We start from the raw sequence: 20,765 nt of genomic DNA, 5'->3' as shown, positions 1-20,765 counted from the left end.
CCCTTTTTTATTGCACTTTTTTTTTAAATTAATTAAGAATGCTATCAGTTCTTATTAATGAGGAATTATTTCTACGGAAATATTAAGTGATTTATGTTATGAATATTGTATGTATATCTTCAGCCTTCTGATAGGAACATTTAAACATAATTATATATCTATATGTATGTACACACGTAGGACATGTTTTTTCAGCATTCTGTTAGTATGTTATAGATCTGGGAAGACTTTAAGAAACACCAAGCCTGAATTGTTATTTTAACTGCCTGTAGTCTGAACAAAGAGAAATAAATCTAGTGCTTTTATTACAACTAGGATGCAGTTTGAGTAGGTTACTAAGGCTTTGATTTGTTTACCAGTACTGTAAGTAGATTCTGACTTCATTTGGAATCTCAAATGTCGCTGTAGTGTCTATAGAAGCTGTAAAATACTGCAGTATATAAAAGCAGCCTCAAGTGTCTCAATAACTGTTTCAAGTAAGGGTAAACCTACCTTTGTTGCAGGCTATTTTCATTAAGTTTTGTCTGTCTACTTCTGTAATAGTTCTCAAAACATCACTGTCCCTGGACAGCTTTTCTCTTAAAATAGAATTTGCTATGTAATTTTGTAATTATTGCACACAGTGGTTTGTTATAGGATTAAAATGTTTGAAATACATATAAATTGATTAAAAGACTGATACTTTCAGATAAAACAGCAGCTAAAATCATAACATAAAATTCTGGGAGGATATGCTCAAAAATTAGTATATATGCAAAGTTTTCATTTTGCAAGCATTGTTGCTTCCAGCCATTTGTAAGGACATAACATGCACAGGTGCTCAGAGGGGTGCAGTTAAGAAGTACAGGGCAATAGTGACACAGTACTGGTCAGAGAGGTGCTGTGTAGCGCCAGCAATTAGTTTGCTTCCAGAATGAAACAGTACTGCACAAAGTTAGGATAAAAAATGAATACTTTGACTGGACTGATGGCTGTCATTCAGACTTGTGTTTCGAATAGAATTCTGTCATGGATAATACTGTTCTTTATAACATTTTTGTTAGATTTTAACTGGAAATCTGGACATAGTATACAAAAGTAGATGAATAGAAAACTATATTAAGTCTGTCTAAATGTAGGTTTATCCTCTTAAAGTATGAGCATACACAATTTAAAAGTTCCTGTGTGTAAGATCATGGAGGATTTTTTTTGTCTTGCTAAAATGCTTTTTGAGCAACCATCCGATCTTGCCTTATGCTTCTGGAAGAGAGGTGGGAAGTTTAGGAGGCATCAGGTAATGTACGTATAACTAAGCAATAAGGGACTTGGACATCTGCAAAACATCAGTTATGTGAGGTATATGGATAATTACTAAAAATTGAAAGAACATTATAAATATGGACATAAAACTTTACAAGGATTCAAGAAGAATGTGAATATATGAAAATACCATTTTTTTTAATAAAAACATATATTTCAGGTATATATTTTAATTTTTTTATCATTACTCTTCATTCGAGACTGTTCAACTTAAAGCCATTAAGATGAAGAAAATGAATGTCGTACATATTTTCTAGTACTTGTACTTTTTGGGAGGAGGGAGTCAGTACTTGCTGCCAAATCTTTCAGATCACAGTATGTTTTGAAATACAGTATTTTTTGAAAACTTAGTCTTTGATTCTCTATGAAGAGGTGGGCAGCAATCCTGTAAATATGGATAATGTGTCTTGGGTTTTGTCGTAAATCCCCAGAGATTGTGTTGTGGGTACTTCTGCCTGAATGACTTTGAAAGAACACTACAGGAAAACAAGTTCAGTAACAGTAGAAGAGATCAGCTGGAAATGAGAATGCTAATTGCATTTTCATCCTTGAAGTGTTTTTTACATGAAAGCCACTAACTTCTATAGGTAGACCATAAAATCCAGAGCTGAAGAGCTGAGAACACTACACAGAAACATATGTACAGACCATGAATAAATGAGGTCAAAGGTTGTAATATACAAACACCTATTTTCCTTCAGTTTACCCTGGGAAACAGTTTTACCTTGGCTTTTACAGCACTGGTCAGTTGTCTTCTCTATTGTATTCTTTGACTGCGTGCCAGTGGATAGTTCAGTCTATTCCTATGGAAACCAAGATATTGAAGCCAATCTTGTAAAAGGCTTTGGGGAGAGGTGCTCTAAGTTCAGACACCACTTCGCTTTCAGTCAAAATGTCTGATAGTCAGAACTGGCCTCCAGTTGTACTAATGTTCTTGGCTGATGTATTGCCTAAGATGCTTAGCCAGACAGATGAACACGATCAGCTTGGAAACTGGTAAATAAGGTTTCTATTCAGCTGTCTGAGAGGTTCTCTCCAGTTGAGTGTGTTACTTCTGGGTCTAAGATGTTGCTAACAAAGTTGCTAAAAGGGTACTTTGTGAGAATAAACCTAATGTCAAAATTAGTGATGTTTTTGCTATGGTTGACTTGAAAGGATTAACAAAGCATCATATATTTAAATCCACCAGTAGTTTGTTAGATAGAAGATATGGCATCATCCTTTAGCTTACAGCTGTTGGGTTTTTTTTCAAAGATGTAGTTCAATGGATGACTGCTAAGGATTATGTTTAAAACAATAATACTAAATATTTTCTTTTATTTTTCAGTTACATTTTTAATCAAGGAGTTAACTGCTTAGTTTTGCTCAAATTAAAACTACATAAGCACTGGATTTCAAGTTTTCTTGAATTAAACTGGTCCAGCTGTGACTGAAATTGTTCTAGAGGCAGAAGAAATACTGGTTTAACTCCCTATAATTAATACAATTTACATTATTAGATTTTATTTGTCTGTTTAGAAATGGGTTGTTTTCATTCACTCCACAGCAGTTACTGAAGGTGCAAGTGGGTATCAAGTCTTCTGACTATCATTTGCCATCTGATTAGGGAGTGTGGAGAACAGGAAGGGGAGTAGTTTCTCTACCACCTCTACCAACTTTGTTTATGATGTAGTTAATATAGACTACAATGGTGAGTAGACAGTATGCAGAAAAAATGAGCTAAAGAATTATTATCTTTGCAGTCTAATTCTTGCCCAGTGTCCCAAGCGTGTGTCCCAAAGGTTGAAGGGACTATTTGAAAGGATTGAGAATGTCCTTAGAATTGTAATGTTTAATAAAATACATCAGTGTGTGTTTTCTATAGGACTTTGCCATCAGATTGATGAATACGATCACCTTACTTTAAATTTTTGAAATAATTTGATTTAATCACCTTCTCTTTTGGTGTGGTTTCATTCAACAGTGACAGTATTTTTGCAGCTACTGTGTTTTAATGAAGAATGGTTAATCTAGTTGTTAAGAATTATGGATAAAATTGAATTTCCTTCCCTATTCATGGTTTACATATAAAAATAATATTTATTATGGCAGAGATAGGGAAAAAAGTTATTGGGAGCTTGTCTGTGATTCTAATTTTGTGTATTCTTGATAAAGCATTTGAAATTTAACATACATTAAAATGATTAACATTTAAACGTAGTCAAAATTTTATATAAACTTTGTCATGAGTATATTTGCTCAAATAAGGATATTATGTGTATTGAAATTGTATGGCAATATAGCACATGATAACCAGAGGGACAGCCTGTTTGTCTGATGGTGACTTTACTCATTTTAACTAGAAATTGTGGTTCTGCGTAGCTATATCAAATTTTACCCTCCACCCCACCCCGGAACTGTTTAAAAAATTTTACTGATACTTGGGTGTAAGAACAGTGCAGTCATATACATTTAAAGGCTAGCTCTTACAGGGCTTAGCTGTTGTAACCAAGCAATATTAATTCAGTTTCAGTGTGTTAGAAATCAGAAGTTTCACTATTTCATGCATAGATAATTTTTCAAAACACAAGTGTTGTTAATTTATAAATGTAAAAAATTCTTATTTGTAATTTAATTAATGTATCTACTTTCTAGTCTCATTTTGATAACTTTTCTTCTGAAGAATCCTTGTCAGATTTCTGGAAGTTAGCTCATAATATAAACATATCAAAATGCTCCTTTTGATGTATGGATTGAAGTTACTTTTGGAACACTATTCTGTTCCTATATATATCAATTTAGAAGTATGATAGTCACGGTTCTGTTTTTGTAAGTGCTTAGTTTGTTCTCTGAAAAGCTACTAAAACTGGCAGGTGTTGGTGACAGAAAGTCCCTTTATATGCACCATGTCTAAGTTGTTTCTGATGTTCTGAGAACATGTTTCTTCTCAAAGGGATACTAATAGATGAAGCAACCTCCAAAGAGACTACATGCACAGCCCCTTTTCTTTCCAAAGTTATTAAATTCTTGGGTTCTGAAAATTTTTGACCAAGCTGACCTGTGGGGTGAAGCATCCTCTCTTCCGCACCTACTCGTTGGAAAGAAAGTATGTATGTTTGTGTATATAGAAAGATTATCTTCTGTAAGATTGAGTAGGTTGAAGACAGCAGTTTCTGCCCTGTGGACATAAGCAGGTTAAATTCAGTTGCCATTTTGCTTTTAAAGGGAAAGCTCATGGATATATTTATCTTTTACAGGTTTAGCTAGCGATTAAGGAGTCAAGTTTTTTTACTTTCACTGTTTCTTGAAAGCATCTGACAGCAAAGAGCTGTTCTCAACTTCAGCTGTAGCATCTGTGCTATTCTGTTGGCAATGCGTGCTAATGTCGTGCAGAGTGTCTACTATGCTCTGCTTGGGTTTTGAGCTAAAATCTAAGTGACTTATCCCATGAGTGTGGGAATGCACAGTACAATTTATTATTTGCCAATGTATAGATTTATACTGACTTCAGAAACTCACGTCACTATTAAAGTATAGACAATTTTGTGTTTCAGACATGAGTAATGCTTAAATCTTAACTCCAACTTTTAAGGAGTCATGGGTTTAAAAGGGTTAATATGTTGTCTGACTGTTAAAAACATAGCAATCTATTTCACTTTTTTTCTTATCTTAGAATAAAAACTAGTATATTTGGGGCACAATGTGGATCTATGGAAAAGGTTATCAGTGGCCTGGTATACTAAATTTCCACACACGTTTCCAGTTCTCATTCTGCTCCAAACTGGGTCTAAATCAGAGGAACAGTGTACATGACCGAATATGTAAGTACTAACCTATGATACAATTTGTTTTCCTGCTCTCAAGCTGTTATGTATCCAGCTATACTTTCTTAAACGTGATGTAGGAGTTCAAAGAGGAAAATTAAAACATGAATAATATTTAAAGACAATGAAAGTATAATCACTGCCCATACTATGATTGGTGTAGTATATAGAAAAGCATACCTGTTTTTTCTTTTCAATTAATTAAATGTCATAATTTTGTGATGTTGTTTGTGAAGAATTAACTGAATCATATATTGTATTCCTCTGAAGAGTTCTTGACTGTTAAATAGTCTCTCTTTTCACAAAAGAATACTAAGAAAATAGTGCTAAAATGTCTTACATAAGTGCCACTTAATTAATAATGAATATATTTCAAAAATAAAAAATTAATAAGCTAATAAATTATTGAACTCTCGTGGGATGTGTAATTATCAGCTTTCTGAAATCCCTACTGTCATGGATGGTGGACTTACTGCTACTTCTCCTCTCTTGTATTCGAATGCGCCCCTTGAAACCGGCTGACGTTTGTGCTTCTGATTTTGTGGGGACTTTTATATTATGACTTGCCTGCAGTCTTCTGTGCACTTGCTGACAAGGCTTAGTTACTGCAGTTCTCTCTGTTAGGGGCTGTGATCAGTGGTTAATGCCTGATTTTGATAGAGATCATCTTAATAGTACAGAAACAGCAAGGCCAAGGCACAAAAGAGTTTTAATCAGTGAATCATTCTTTGGGAATCATAACATTGCAGAATTTCATAAATACTGGTAATTAATGTTTTCAATAGGAAGAAGAGTAGCTGAGAAAGTAGCTTTTTTTTGACCTCAGTAGCATGGAAGAATTTAAAATTATTTTCTAAAGGATAAATATGTAAACATAAATAGAAAATTGGGTAGAATGTGCACCACACTGTCAGCAGTAGGTTCTTCAAGACTAACTGGATCTTTTGCTAGCTGGTTTTCTAGAAATAAATTCAATAGATGACCTTTTTAGGCCTGTATGAAAGTATTTACTGAAGTGCTAGATGAAAAATTGCAAGGTAAATGGGAAATTAGGACATAAAATGTAAGAGTATGGTAAAGAATTTCATAATGAACTAAAACCAAATACAGCTGAAATAGGAGCTGTGAGATCAGAAGTGTATTAGAATGCCTCAACAGTTGCACATGCATCTAGTATTAGTCAATATTTTTCATTAGCAAACTTAGCATCACAAGTAGTACTTTTTCTAGGGATACTTCAGTGTGACACAAGATTAGGTGTTATTGTAAGTCAAATACAGGATTGGAGTATCTGGAATGAGAATACTGAAAATAATTGAAATGGTTGGAAATATGAGAGTCCAAAACGCAGGGGTTGGGGGCAGAACAATTTATTCTATGTATTATGAATTTATTATTTGAAAATTACGGAGGACATCAATGTGCTAATTGATCAGTAAATGTACTTAATTGATGAAAGAAATACAGGGTTTGATATATCTGACAAGACATTTGCACTAACAATAGACAAATATCATTGCCATTCAGGAGGATACTTAGTGGTACACTGTCATGTCTTGTTTGTGTTCAAAACAAATGAATTCAAACTAAAATGAGTGCAGAGAGCTGACAGTGTTGTGGGGGGGTGGGGAATGGGGTTTAATCTTTGTTATTAAGATAAAAAGACCAATGCTTGTTTAGGTTTTAAAACCTGCACTATACTTTCAAGGGTAGAGAGTGAAATTGTGTGCCTTTAATAAAAAAACCAAAACCAACCAACCAAAACCTAAAAATCCCAGCCCAAAACTGAGAAAAATGGGAGGAAATATCCAAAACACCATAATTCCACTAAAAAAAATAATCTCAAAGGATTTTTTGAAAAGGTTTAGGTGTTCTTACTCCTTATGGTGCTAAAGTATTTGGTTTAGTAACCTAGAGGGTCAATTTTAACTTCAGTTCTAATGTGTGGTTTGTGTGTAAATATTTTTAAGGCTTTCTGTTCTACTGGAAGTATATGCCCTGACTATCTTCGGTGCTTATGGCTGTTGTCAGTGAAGAACCCTTAAAACCCACCTCCTTTGTAAGGATCACTTTTAAATTGTTTTATGTTCTTTTGGACTGTCTGTTCCCAGTACTGGGAAAGCAGGTATGTAATTTTGAATTGGAGCCAAAGTAACATCTTCATGGTTTAACAGCTTGGCATTCTTTTTGACCCCTGCTGTGTTTACCAGGAGGTTATACAGAGATGCTGGGCTGCCTTTTCCCTAGCTCTCTAGCAACCCTTACAGTCCATGAAATCTTCACAAGCCTATTATAGGTATTCTGAAAAAGAAGAGTAGCTGTGCTGTAACAGTCAGTAGTCAGCTCATGTGTGCTACATTATAAATTATTACAAGTCAGTCTTTCAAGTCATGTTAAATATTTCACATAGATTAGAATTGTTATGCTTTTTGAAATTGTGGTCTCGGCAATGAATAGGGTAATAAGCACTTTTTCTGTATGTATTGACTCCTTTTAACCCACTGATGACGAGGTGGTGATAGCCAATCTATGGACGTGCTTTTAATGCTTGGAGAGGTGCACATATATGTGTGGAATGAGAAGGGAAATATGTTTTCACAGAGCTGTGTTGCCCATCAGCAAAATGTTTATAGAATCCAGGTGAACTTTTTAAAGCAAGCTTGTATATCTCTGAAATATTTAAAAGTTTGCTATGCAAAATACTTGGGTGTCATTCATCATTATGTGCCCAGGAGAACTCTATTTGGGATTCTGCAAAATATTCCTGATTGTTAGTGCATAATAAATGGAAGTCTGGACTACAGTCAAACTGATACAGTGTCATTTGTTTAGATGAAATAGTTCTGTTTCCCCCTTCCCATTTATCCGAGAACCACATCTGGTCCAGGAGAGGGTTATCAGTTTACTGAAGCTTTATCCATATAGAATAGCATATAAAAGTAATATAATGAGAAATAATATTAACAGATTGAGGATTGGTTCCTTTTCTATTAATAAGTGTACTTCATCTTTTGGTGTTATCTGTAGTTTGGGAAAGTGTTTGGACCCATATCTACTTAATGACTACGCAGGAGACATCTGTGATGAAACTTAGTTTCAGTATGTGCATACTTTATATTAGGATGATAATAACTCCTCCATTTCAGATGGTGTTTTATTTTACATAACCACAGTCAGTAATCCAGGTTTTTACATTTATGTATTTTATATGATATTACTTTAAATGTCCCCATTGCTCTTATACTTTGACTTCCAGTTCACAGAAAGAAAATGTTACACATTTTACAGGAACTGTACTCAGTTTCTTTTCAATTCCAAATCTGAAAAGCATCAGATTTTAGGTAGCTAAGTGGAGAGGAAGTAAGATTTTTTTTTAAGTAAGTATTAAATGCAGTTGTTGTTGTTCTTTTATCTCCTGATAGCTGAGCAGTGATCCCAAATGCCATAGCCGGCATAGCCAGGCTTCTACCAAATGTAGCAGAGCACTGTACATGACCTCTTTGCTGGCAGGTTAATCTGTCTGGGTCTCGGAAGGAACATGCATGGTATCTCACAGTTGAGGAGAGAACACCCTGACACCTGTTAAGGAGGTTAACATTTGTGTCTGCTAAGAAATTTCTGGAAGGATTTTGCTTACATGAAGAATAAAACCTTTCACAAGAAACAGGATTATGTACAGCAATTTGTTGTTAGCTCTGTGTTAGTCTAAGATTTATGCTCTAACAATGTGTCTTGGAATTAAATTATTACATTTATTAAATTAAATATTTAAATTAAATATATTAAATTAATACATGTATTAAATTATGTCCATCTATTGAAAAGGTAAATTAAAAAAATCCATTAACAACTCTGAATCTTTCTTATACTGCTAGATATCATGTGAAGAACAAAAATGTCTACTGGATCCTTGTTCATTTTGAGTGCTGAAATATTTGCACAGGTGTGTTTTTATGATAGTGTTTTCTATATTAGGTTGATTGGTCTATTGTGCTACCTGTTATCAGAGAGCCAGCTAGTAGAGGTGGGTAATGTTATTTGAACCTTTCCAATGAATAATATACGAAAATATGATTGCTCTAAATGTTGCAGTACAATTGAACTATTTTAAACAATGGACCAGTAGGAACCTGTATCTGCTTATTTGTTTGGAAAAAGGCTGAAAACTGGCCCAGAAAGGCTTTAGATGTTAGAGTGGCTTCGCAGTGGTGCTGGAATCCCTCGCCCTATACCCATATGCCCATGCTAGATTCAGTCACATACCAGATCTCCTGTTCTCTGTTAGTTTGCTAGGGAAGAAGAGGACTGCCGCTGATCCAAGGAAAGGAAAAATAAATATTCTTTTCCTTCCCACTGCTGAGTGAAGGTACCATGACCCAACTTCTGAGGAAGTGTTTGAAACAGAGGCGCTGGGTGACTTAGGGCAGGACTCGGCCAGGCTGTATAGCGTGGCACGTTGTGAAGTGTGAGGCTAATGTTTTTAGTGCATTGGTAATACAGCCATCAGTTATTTCAGTATCAACCCATGACTGGGATCATAACAACACTGTTATCAGTACAAACCTCATTTTTTCTGTAGACTTTTGCTTAGGTGACCATATGGGGCGGAGTAACCTTGGCTGGTTGCCAGATACCCACCAGTTGTGCTCTCACTCCTCCTCCTTAGCAGGCCAGGCAGAGGAAATAGGTTGAAAAAGCTGCTTCAGATGGATGAAGAAATAAACACATTATCTTGTAGGCCCAGAAAAGTAGGTAGAAAAGAGTTTATTGGCAATTTCCTGCTGGAACCTGTTTCTGGCAATACAGTTGTATTGAAAATACAAGACAATTTTTTTCTGAGTGAATGTGCAATTTTGGGAATAACTTTTTCAGTTTTAGAAATAATCTGAATTCCGGCAAATGCATTGATTCCAACTAAGATGTTTCTCCCATTGCTTTTTTTTCTGTTGAAACGTTCAGGTAAGTAAAGTTTTTCTGACAACTTGGTCGTTAAGCTTGGGGTCCAGAACTTTCTTGAACGGCAAAGCAATGATTGTTTATTGAGCTATCTACCAAAAATTTGTTATACTCCACTGCAGATAGTATATGTGGCTGAAATTTTGAAATAGCAGAAGTAATTCATTGTGCTGAAGCTAGTTGTCAGCTGTTCTCTGAAACTGTGATGTAGTTTGCACACAGACTTGCGTCTTTTGGCTAAAAATAATTTTAATGGAAAATGAAGGAATTTTACGAAACAGCATTGGAATAGTAAATTTTGGCTACCAGGATCTGAGTTTTCTGTGCCAGTATTTAATCCTGCTTGCTCATAACGTTTCCACAGTATAACAGAATCATTTTAGAGACACTATCAATGTTAAGAGACCGTGGACTGACCCAAAGTGCTTCATGCTGCCCAGGAATGTTTAGGCCAATCAAATGCATTTCCTATCTGTAAAAACTAGCAAGCTTAAAGACTTGTTATATGCAACAGTTTTAGAAAAATGAAGGAATTTGGCTAGCAGTTGCTTTTCAGTTCAAGCATACCTTTTTCCCCTTCCACCTGGTAGGACTTAAATTAAATCTGCCATCAAGACATGTTTATACATTCATTGCATATTTACAAACGTAAACAGTAATCAGCTGAAGGTGAGGAATTTTTCCTTTGTAGTTAGTAGGGGTGGTATTATTTTCTAACACGTGAAAGAAACACAGCAAAATTCATAGTATTACTAAAGAAAAGGATAGCAGTTAGAAGTAAGCACATGAATAGGATCATCACAAGTAAGTAATTGTAAGTACAGATGTTTTTTGTGGTGGTGTTTTAAAAAAAAATGTTAAATCATTTGGAGGAAACAGAATCTTTTGTGTTTCAGAATGAGCAAATTTAGTACAGATACATTTCCTAAGGAGAGGGATTTGTTGGTGGCTAAGCATGCAACAGAATAATACAGTAGTAACTGGTTGAAAAACTTGTAACAGCAAAAATAAAATACAGTATAGGGGAAGAAACTCTAACAATAAAATGCATGTTTCCTTAATTTTACATATTAAACTTTGACTCTTCAGCTGAATTCATTCAAGAAGCACAATATACTTGTAAACCTGCCAATAAGTATCCATCAACAGGAAAAAATATTTTTTTTTGCATGTGTATGCATGCATATTGAGCAGGAAATACTGGAAACAAACCAAATACATTATCCTCTGTGGTGGAGAAAAGCAGCTATATTTTTTCCAAGACTAATATACTCTCAAGTTACTTAATATTGTCTTCCCCGGTCTAATTCTCAACCACATCATGATACATTGCAATTTTGGCTTTTTTTCTTTTTTAATGAGTTCTGCAAATTCTTCTTGTATTTACCTGTAAATACAATGGCAGTAATGAAGGGTTTTCTCATCCCTAACTCATTCCCAAATTTATCGTTAATTCATTTTGAGTGTGTTCTGCATAGATTAGTAGCTGTGCAGGCATTATGCTGTTCTGTCTCTACTTCAGTGTATGCCTTCATGTGTGTCTGTGTATTAAATGGACAAAATCCTAAGGTTATGCTTTCCCTGACACCCAGCAGAAGAAAGAGAATTGGTCACTACTTGCTGTGAGTGCTGTTGAAGAGTACAGTAGCCATGCTGTCTCTGGCAAGAGCAGTTTGCAGTTTCAGGCAGGTTTGTGGTAAGGTTTTTGGCAGACTTTTCTTGTAGGCTTTCGCTGAAGAGCAAGGACCAATGACAATAAATTGTAGCAACAGGAAGAAGTTATTTTGTCTGAGCTCATTCATTATTTGCTTTCCCTGTTTTGTATCTTAAAATAAAATAGTGTACAGGGTGGGGGATGGGGGGAAATTACATTCATTTATTTTAGGTGAAATGCATTCTGCCCACATAAAGGTCAATTCTTCCATTTTTATTAGGCAAAGATCAGAACAGTAATATATGCAAAATGCAAAATTTGCCCTTCCAATGTTTATGGCTGCTGTAAAAAAGGAAACTAGAATATTTTTATGCCCTGTTGCGGGATACTGTGGGGGCCTCTGGAAACCTTTGGCCCATCTCCACCCTACAATTTTGCTGAGAAAGTGATTCGCAATTCTGAGTCTTATGATATACAGACATGCACCCATTCATTAGCACTGCTTGCACTTGTCTACATGTTTACTTTTTTTTTCATTGTTTTTCCAAAGACAGCCTAAAGGGACTAAGTTAGCATACAGGATTTATGAAAGAATTGTGGCAGACTGATCTATGTTAATTTGCAGGTAGTTCCAATAAGCAGAAGAATCTGAAAACGGGACTTCTGTTGATTTGAGTGTCACCTCCCTGTGTACATTGTCCAATAAAGCATCCTCAAATGCTGCAGCTTTTCCCTGAGTGGGGGGAAATAGTACAATTTCGCTTCTCTTCTGAGCTATTTTCATTATATTTATGGGTAATTGGTACTTTTACTTAAACTGTCAATATGTGAAGTTAGCAAAAAATAGTATTTTGTGAAACACTGGGGAAATAATGAGCAAAACTGGGAGACAACATACTCCTTTCACTTTAGGAAAGATTAAAAAAGCAGGGAAGAATAGGGATGCTTAAAGTATGATCACACAAGCTAGATCCAGATATTTTGCTTTAATATTGCTCCAGCTGTTACTGGTCCTCGATTGAAACTCATCTGCTGAAGGTGGTTTGAAAAAAAACGTAAGATTTTGTTTTGAAGTGGAAGTATCAAAATGTTATGTAGCATCTCTGTTAGATGGAAAATATCCACCAAGGAAGAAGCAGTAGCAAGTCCAGGCTGGCTATACCTTAAATCACTACAGCTTCTTCATTATTGTATCTTTAAGTTTTGACTGGCTTCTTTAGTGATTTGAGAAGTAAACCAGGATTGTTTTCTTTAGGATCCACCCTCAGTTATTAGTCACAGAAGCATTTCTACATTATTTCTGTTGAAAACCTAGTAAGTCCAGAGTGTTAAGTATTTTAAATGTGTTACAAAGCTAGCTGTCCCATCCATTTATCATGCATACAGTAGATCAAAACTGATATATGGTTCCCAATTTAAAAATGTAACGAACAATCACTTTCCTGTATGTTTGTTACTCATTCAAATGAGTACATTTTAGCTCTCTGAATTATTCCCTGTTATTTTTCTTACTTTCATTTTGAAAATTGTAATCTTTCTTCATGTTTTGTTTGATTCCTCATCTGCTAACTCTCTGCCTTGCTGAGACTAGCATGGAATGGTCTTACTTCAGTTTTTACATGATGTTTATTGAGGTTAAACTGTCAAGAAACTCTTGACAATATTGCACAATTTTCAGTATTACTGAACCCTGTCTTACACACTCTGCTAACAGAAGATATATATCTGATACTGAGTAGCAAACCAGACTTAAAAATCAAGAATTAATGTTTTTTAACAAAAAATCTTCAGTAGATGTTTCCAAAGCTTAGAGCTGTTTTAATGCAGGTTCTTAGGCACTGTAATACAACAGTAAATCTAAACAGTATCATTGTTTGGTTTGATAAACTGGAATAAATTTCTGATATTTTTCTTTACCCAGGGAAATTACCGCTTCATGAAACTTTTACTGGCTCGTAGAGGAAACTGGATGCAGAAGGACTTAGAGGATATGACACCATTACATTTAACTACACGTCACAAAAGCCCAAAATGTTTAGCTTTGTTGCTAAAACATATGGCACCTGGAGAAGTGGATACACAGGACAGAAACAAGGTAAAAATACGGCTTATTTTAAGACAAGACTTGTAGCAGCTTTAAAAATTTGCTGTTAGCAGACATCCTTCCTAACACTGGGTGTAGTGATTTTGCTCTGCACTGGGGCCACTAAAGTGGTGGTGATGTTGACACAGCCGTCTATAGGTGCTACCTTTCAGAACTATATGGTGGGTTAGCTTTTGCAAGCAGCCAAATGCTCACCCTGCTGCTCCTCCTCAATGGGACAGATGGAGAAAATAGGTGGAAAGAGCTCACAGGTTGATGTAAAGAGAGGGAGATTGATCACCAGTTACTGTCATAGGCAAAACAGACTTGATTTAAAGAAAATTATTTTCCTTTGTTGCCAGTTGAAATAGCTTTGTATAGTGAGAAACAGATGCAAAAATTAGAACATCACCTTGAAGCCAACACCACCACCTCCATCTGCCTGGCTCAACTTTACTCCTTCACTTCCACTCGCAAGGATGTTCCATGGGTAAAAATATCCATAGACTAAATCTGTCTGGTCAACTTTCCTTTTTTCTGTATCTCTGTAGGTAAAAATGGATAATTTTTAGAGTCTCCTAGTCATATGTGGCTTTCTGGCCTGGGATAGAATGTGATAACATTTGTCAAGAAGGTTTTCAAACAGGGCAATAAAAAGTATCAAGTTGTTGTTGTTATCATTATTATTATTAAATGGACCAATTGGCAGCAGAAGGTCTGCTATCAATGCACATGCACTGTTACTTCCATGAGTGAATCATTTAGTGAGACGGATGTGATGATGAAGTTGATTGACATTCTGGCGTAAGACTTTCATTTGAAGCAGAGCAGCAGTTAGTGACTTTGACATTTGTTTTGTGAATCTGCAGACTTCCTTGGGGAGAAAATGTAATCTTGACATCTTCAGAGCTTTACATTACTGCCGCCTTAGAATAAGTCCTTCAGACTAATTTTCTGTGTCTGTAGTAACAACAATTGCTTGAAAGGCCAGGAAATCTCCAGGTAACTTTCCTAGTATGTCATACAGTGCATATATCACTATGAGTTGTCTCATGTCCCTTTGCAAAGTCAAGCCATGCTCTACCACATCAATAAAATTACCAGGCTGATTCAGAAGCACCCTGACTTCTTATAGCCTCAGGAAATAATCTACTGATATTTGTTAAAAAAGACTATAATTAAAATGACTAGCCAGAAAAGATGATGGATCTTAAAAGGAAAGTGGTACAGTTCTTAAAACAACTGATTTATGAATACTCTTCATACAGAGAGGTACTGCCAGTCCACAGTAATACCACAGTAACCTGTTTTAAAAGAAGGAATAGATATTTAGACTATAGTAACTAAATTTTTTTAGGTGCCTCAGATTAGTGTGGTTCTTAAGCTTGAGTGCTTAGTGATGCTTGATTTAAAACTGATGTGAAATGGTGGCCTCCATTAGCATTAGTAGTAGGATATGAGGAAGCATAGGACTTTCACACAGTCCTGACAGACATTCTAGGTAAAGGATTTCTTGTTTCCACATATGTTTTGGACAAAACAGAATCATGCCTCTTGTTGGCATGCTTGATGCATGTTCTGTTTGGGACATGATCACATTGCCTTCAGTAGACAGATTTCTAGTAATTATTGTGGACCTGTTAATCTGAGAACATCTGGTTTAGATTCATGTGCTGGCAGAGTTTGTGTCTCCTGAAATCTGAAAGAGACTTCTTTCAAAGAACCCAGAGAAATGAATGTTCCCTAAGCCAATTTTTTTCTGCAAGGATATAGTAACAAAGTGTTAGACACCGTGAATGTAGATAGCAAAAGGAAGACCAAAAAAATTCATTATGTAACTACCGTTGGCAAGGGTAGGCAGGGTATTGAATACAGCTGGAACAGTTGCTGATGGTGGAGGCTTTTTAAGCATTGAGCAGGAAGGTCTTTTACGATTTGTAAGTGATCTTGGAACTGCTGCAAAAAATCTCTGCAGGAGGCACTAATCTACCGCTGATTCAAATGTGAGTGCCCTGACCAAGTATATTTGGATCAGCTGATAACCAGTGTACCAGCTTGGCAAGGCTGGTCTTAGTGGAAATCATCATTATGTATCTCATATAGTGGGTTTTTATTCTACCACAAGAGGACATAGTAAAAGAAGGGGACTGGACTTTCTAGGGATGTAACTGCTCAAATTCTGAAATCCTTATCTGATTTTGTCATCTGGGAAGCAGGATAAGACAGCTGCAAGCCCAGTTTGCAACAAATGAACCTCTGTCCCTTCTGTACAATGGAGCTGAACCAGCCCGTGCCCTAGCAATCAGCTGTTTGCCTTCCAGGATATTCTAACATGTGTCATGGAAACCCTGGCTATAACTACAGCAGTCGTTCCGGAGCGGTCATGCTGACTTCCTGACCATGTTAATTAATTAACAAAGGTATATGGAAACCAGCCAATAACTTTTAGGAACCTTGCCTGTTGTTTAACAGATTTCCAAGGCAGTATTAAAGCATTGCCAGATTTCCCACAAAATGTAAAGCACTTTTATTGCAGTGCATGTCATGAGCAGTCACAGTAGCAAAGATGGAATTCAGGTTGATGAAAGGCTGTCTCAGGGACAGTCTCCAACATGTTTGACCCTGTTGGACACATAGCTTATTCGTTTATCTTACTGCAGCTGTCCGTACTGGGACTGTCAGATATAATTCCTGAACATAGAACAACTGTCTTTTACATCTACTTCTATGTAGGCAACTGACTGAAAAGCAGGTTGTAGGTGACAGAAGACAGTAAATCAGGCTACAATGGCCTAATCAAAAGTTTTTGCTTTCATTGAAACTGTCAGTTTCTAGGGATACTGGTCAGCTCCACTTCAGAAATAACACTTGTTAACTTTTTACAAATTTCTACTGCTAGAAGTTTTTCTTTCAATTCAAATCCCAACAGGCTACAATGGTTTGAACAAGCTTTCTGGTGCTAGGCTATATGTTGTTGTATGCAGTGTCAGTTACCAGACCTTTTCTTGCAGCTCCTCCAAGTCATGTCTTAGAATGAGCTCTTTTTCAGCAAACTACCAAATAGACAAATTATGTTACCATGGTACTAAACTAATAGCTTAAAGCAACAAACACAAAAAACAGACTCCTTTTTGCCTTCTTTCTTTACAGAGACATTAAGGATACGATAGTGAACTCTTATAGTGAACTTCAAGGGTGTTAATCCAGGGTATCATAGGCTTATACACTAATGTCCCACAGCAGATATTTCTCTCAATTTTCAAATCAAAGTGCCATGTAATATTTTGCAGGGGCGAGGGGGGAAGCAAGATGGGAAATATAATTCGTTCAGTATGTTACAACCCTCTGTTACTTGGCAGTTGGGAAAGATGTGTCTGATAATACTGGTGTATTAACAAGTATTTTAGTTTTGCTGTTTAAAAACCACACACACACTGGTTTGCTTGTGTAATTATGAGCATCAATAATGCCCTTAGAAAGCCACTGGCAGTCTGTAATTGGCGGTAGGAGCATGGATTGCCTTTTGATGTTTTATTGGACTGCCACGGGTTGGTGGGCGTTTGATTCAGTAATACTCAACCTCATAATTCTGAGTGAACAAGGACCATGTAGAAAGTCAAAACCATTGCTCAAGATGGATACAAGTCCAGTGTCAGTATTCTGTGCCATCTTCCTCTACTGGAGAGTAATCTTGTTATATGCTTCTGCATTGATTTGTGTTATTCCAAGAGATTTCAAAATTTAAGAGGGACCAAATAATTACTGCAGTTGTTCTGTAGTGCAGCCTCTGGTGCTGAGATCATTCTAACTTGGACATGACTGCTTAACACCAAGCTCAGATACTTTCTCCAGATCTGAAATTGCTGTACCCGATGGCGTTGCCCTGTTGGCTGGCTAAGTAGCATGGACAGTATTCTCCTGACATAGTCCAAGAAATCCTCATACAAAGCAATTAATCTTCTACCAGAAATACTTATATTCCAAACATAAGGGCTTCCCAGTGTGGGTCTCATGTAAGATGGTGTAGCTTAGACTTAATTCAGACCTCAGCAGCAAAGATGTGTGAGTATCTACCCTTACTCAGGTAGATGAGCCTCTTGTTCAGTTTTGTTTAAAGCCTGTTTTCCACTGATTTGGAGTTGTCACCCACCCTAGGTACATGTGCTCCATTTTCTGTCACTCCTTTTTACTGAGGTGTAACAAAAGTTTGCTCATTTGCCGGTTGTTTAAAGCTGGTTTTGCCTGTGGTCCCTCCCCTCTGCTCAGCACTGGTAGCACCACAAATGGAATGCAAGGTCTGCTTCTGGGTATCAAGTACAGTAAGGGCATAGACATACTGGAGCAAGTCCCGTGGAGAGCCACAAAGATGATTAACAGATTGGAGTCTCTGACCTCAGGGAGAGGCTGAGACCTGCAAATGTTTAGCCTGAAGAAGAGAGATCAGGGGTAATTTTACCAATGTATATAAATGCCTGATGGGAGGCTGTAGGACCCAGACTTTTCTGAATGGTCTGCAGTGAACAGATGAGAGGCAATGGGCACAAGCTGAAATATAATAACTTCTGTTTAAACCTGAGAATATTTTTTTTTTTTTTAACTGTGAGGAAGGTCAAACACTGGAACAGGTTGTCCAGAGAGGTTGTGGGGTCTCTTTGGAGATAACTATAAATCTGACTGGACAGTGTCCTGATCAACCTGTTCTAGTTGACCCTGCTTTGAGCAGAGTTGGACTAGGTGATTTCTTTCATTCTGTGAAAATATAATTCAATCATATTTCAGGTTCTAACCAACTTTAATGTTCATCTTTTAATCATATGTGAGTGCATTTGTAAAACTTGAGAATATTGTCTTCCAGCAAACTGCATTGCATTGGAGTGCCTACTACAATAACCCAGAGCATGTGAAACTTCTCATAAAACATGATTCAAATATTGGAATCCCTGATATTGAAGGAAAAATTCCACTTCACTGGGCAGCTAACAACAAGGACCCTAGTGCAATTCACACAGTGAAATGTATTCTGGTAAGAATGTCTATTATATATATAATACTTTCTGTATTTGTTACTTCAATAAAATTTTTTTGTTATCTTGAAATTTATCATTTTAGTCCACAGACTCTTTGAGAATGAAATAATTTGCTTTTCCTAATATCCATAATTTTGTAAGAAATCATCTTAAATATTTTTCCTCTCTTAAGAGGGATTTCTTCAAAGTTCTATAGGTTGATATCTTTGTTCCAACTCATGGACTGTAAAATTTCTCTTAATTAGTTTGAAGTGTGTAACTATTCATTAGGGGGTATGGGAGGGAGGAAGGGGTTGCAAGTTCTCCTAGTTAAAATGGCCAGTCACGTGACTCATCTCAGTTGCATCTCGCACACAGATTTTTGTTGTGTGTCTTCATTATTTGAAAGTTTATTTCTAGTTATAACTGTACTGACAAGTCTAATTTAATTTTGTCTTTCAAGTCAGAATTCTGGGAACTATTTGATCAATTATCAGTCAGCATATGATCAATTTATTGAGAGGCTTTCAAAATGTTTTTGTGTATGGATTTAATACTTTTTCCTTGATGGCATATTTTCTCTTTCTGCAGTATTTCAGTTCCATTTTCTACACTGACAGTTATAATGAGTAGAATGAAATCGTGTGCTCAGCTTGATTTTCATCTTGATTTTTATTCTGTGGAAATCTCTGAAATTCACTAACATGGAAAGATACAGAAGTCTCAATTGAATATTTCTCCCATTACAACAATCTCTCTATTATCTTTGTCTTTCAAAGGTCTTTCAGAACTAGACACATATTGATTGTAAGCTAACTACAATGTCTTATATCTGTTTCCCTGGTTAGCTTGCAAGTTGAGAACTAGTGTGGCATATTAAAATTTGCTTTGCTTTTCTCCAGATCACATTGATAACTTTACTGTTACTGATACTTTTTTTTACAATGAAAATAGTTTTTGAGAAGTTTCCAGTGTTAAATTAATGTGATTTTATTTCTGTATTACTTCTGTTTATTCAAGTTATTTGTGATTTGATCTAAGTTTTGAAATAATTTGTCACAAACAGAATTTTGTCACAAAGTTTTAGTTTCTATATGCCATCTAATTTTCTGCCACATTGGAGAAATAAATTTTCTGAAAAGTAGGTAAGGATTACTGTATTCAGATACAGACTTTTTCAAACATTAGATGGTCAAGGTGAATGTTGTGGGTCGGTCCCAGCCAACAGCCTAACACCTGCACAGCCACTCACTCACCCCTCTCTTACAAGACTGGGAGAAAAGAGAAGGAAGGCAAGAACTTATATGGATGAAGATAATGACAGTTTAGTATAGAAAGCGAAAGTTGTATGCAAAAAAGGGAGCTTATTCTCTACTTTCCATCAGAAGGCAGTTGTTAACCACTCCCAGGAAAGTGGCAAAGGAGTTTCAGCATGCATAATTGTTGCTTTGGAAGACAAACAGTGTATATCCCCCCCTGCCCTCCTCCTTTCCTTGAGCTTTTTTTAGCTGACCATGATGTTATACCAATGAATATTGCTTGGGTCAATTTGGGTCAGCTGTCTCAGCTGTGTCCCATCCCAATCTCTTGCCCACCCCAGCCCACTCACTGAGGGGAGCAGGGCAGGGCATGAAAAAGATAAATCCTTGATGCTGTTGAAGCACTATTCAGTAACAGCCAGAACGTGGGTGTGTTATCAACAGTTCTAATCACAAATACAAAGCCCAGCACCATACCTGCTGCTGTGAGGAAAATTAATTCCATCCTAGCCAGGTGCACTATAAAAGGTAAAAAATACCTGTCTCCTTACTGAAGGTGTTCTCAAAGATTCTCTTTAGGTAATACAGAATGATGATCATGTCTAGTTTTTTTGATTCTTTTATTTTTAGCACTGACAGTTAAAAGAGTGTGTTCCTGATTCCATCTAGCCTTTTTCATGCATCAGTTAAATTGTTTATATTCCA

At 36.3% G+C, this 20,765-nt stretch overlaps 1 protein-coding gene across 5 annotated transcripts in view; it reads left to right on the top strand.

The window, feature by feature from the left end:
- Positions 1–20,765, top strand: part of INVS (inversin) — a 98,393-nt gene that overhangs the window by 30,489 nt on the left and 47,139 nt on the right. For 2 of the 5 annotated variants that reach the window (XM_040588883.1, XM_040588884.1), the window contains exons 4-5: positions 13,634–13,807; positions 18,651–18,818. In XM_040588883.1, the coding sequence (XP_040444817.1) occupies positions 13,634–13,807; positions 18,651–18,818 (342 nt within the window). Of the gene's footprint in view, positions 1–4,926; positions 5,100–8,986; positions 9,046–13,633; positions 13,808–18,650; positions 18,819–20,765 lie in introns of those variants that run through there. The other 3 variants (XM_040588887.1, XM_040588886.1, XM_040588888.1) reach the window with 3 other exon arrangements.

Source organism: Falco naumanni, chromosome 3, assembly GCF_017639655.2.
Source record: "Falco naumanni isolate bFalNau1 chromosome 3, bFalNau1.pat, whole genome shotgun sequence".
Classification (NCBI taxonomy): Eukaryota; Metazoa; Chordata; class Aves; order Falconiformes; family Falconidae; genus Falco; species Falco naumanni.
Note: the sequence above shows the minus strand (reverse complement) of the source record. Positions and strands in the feature narration are given on the sequence as shown.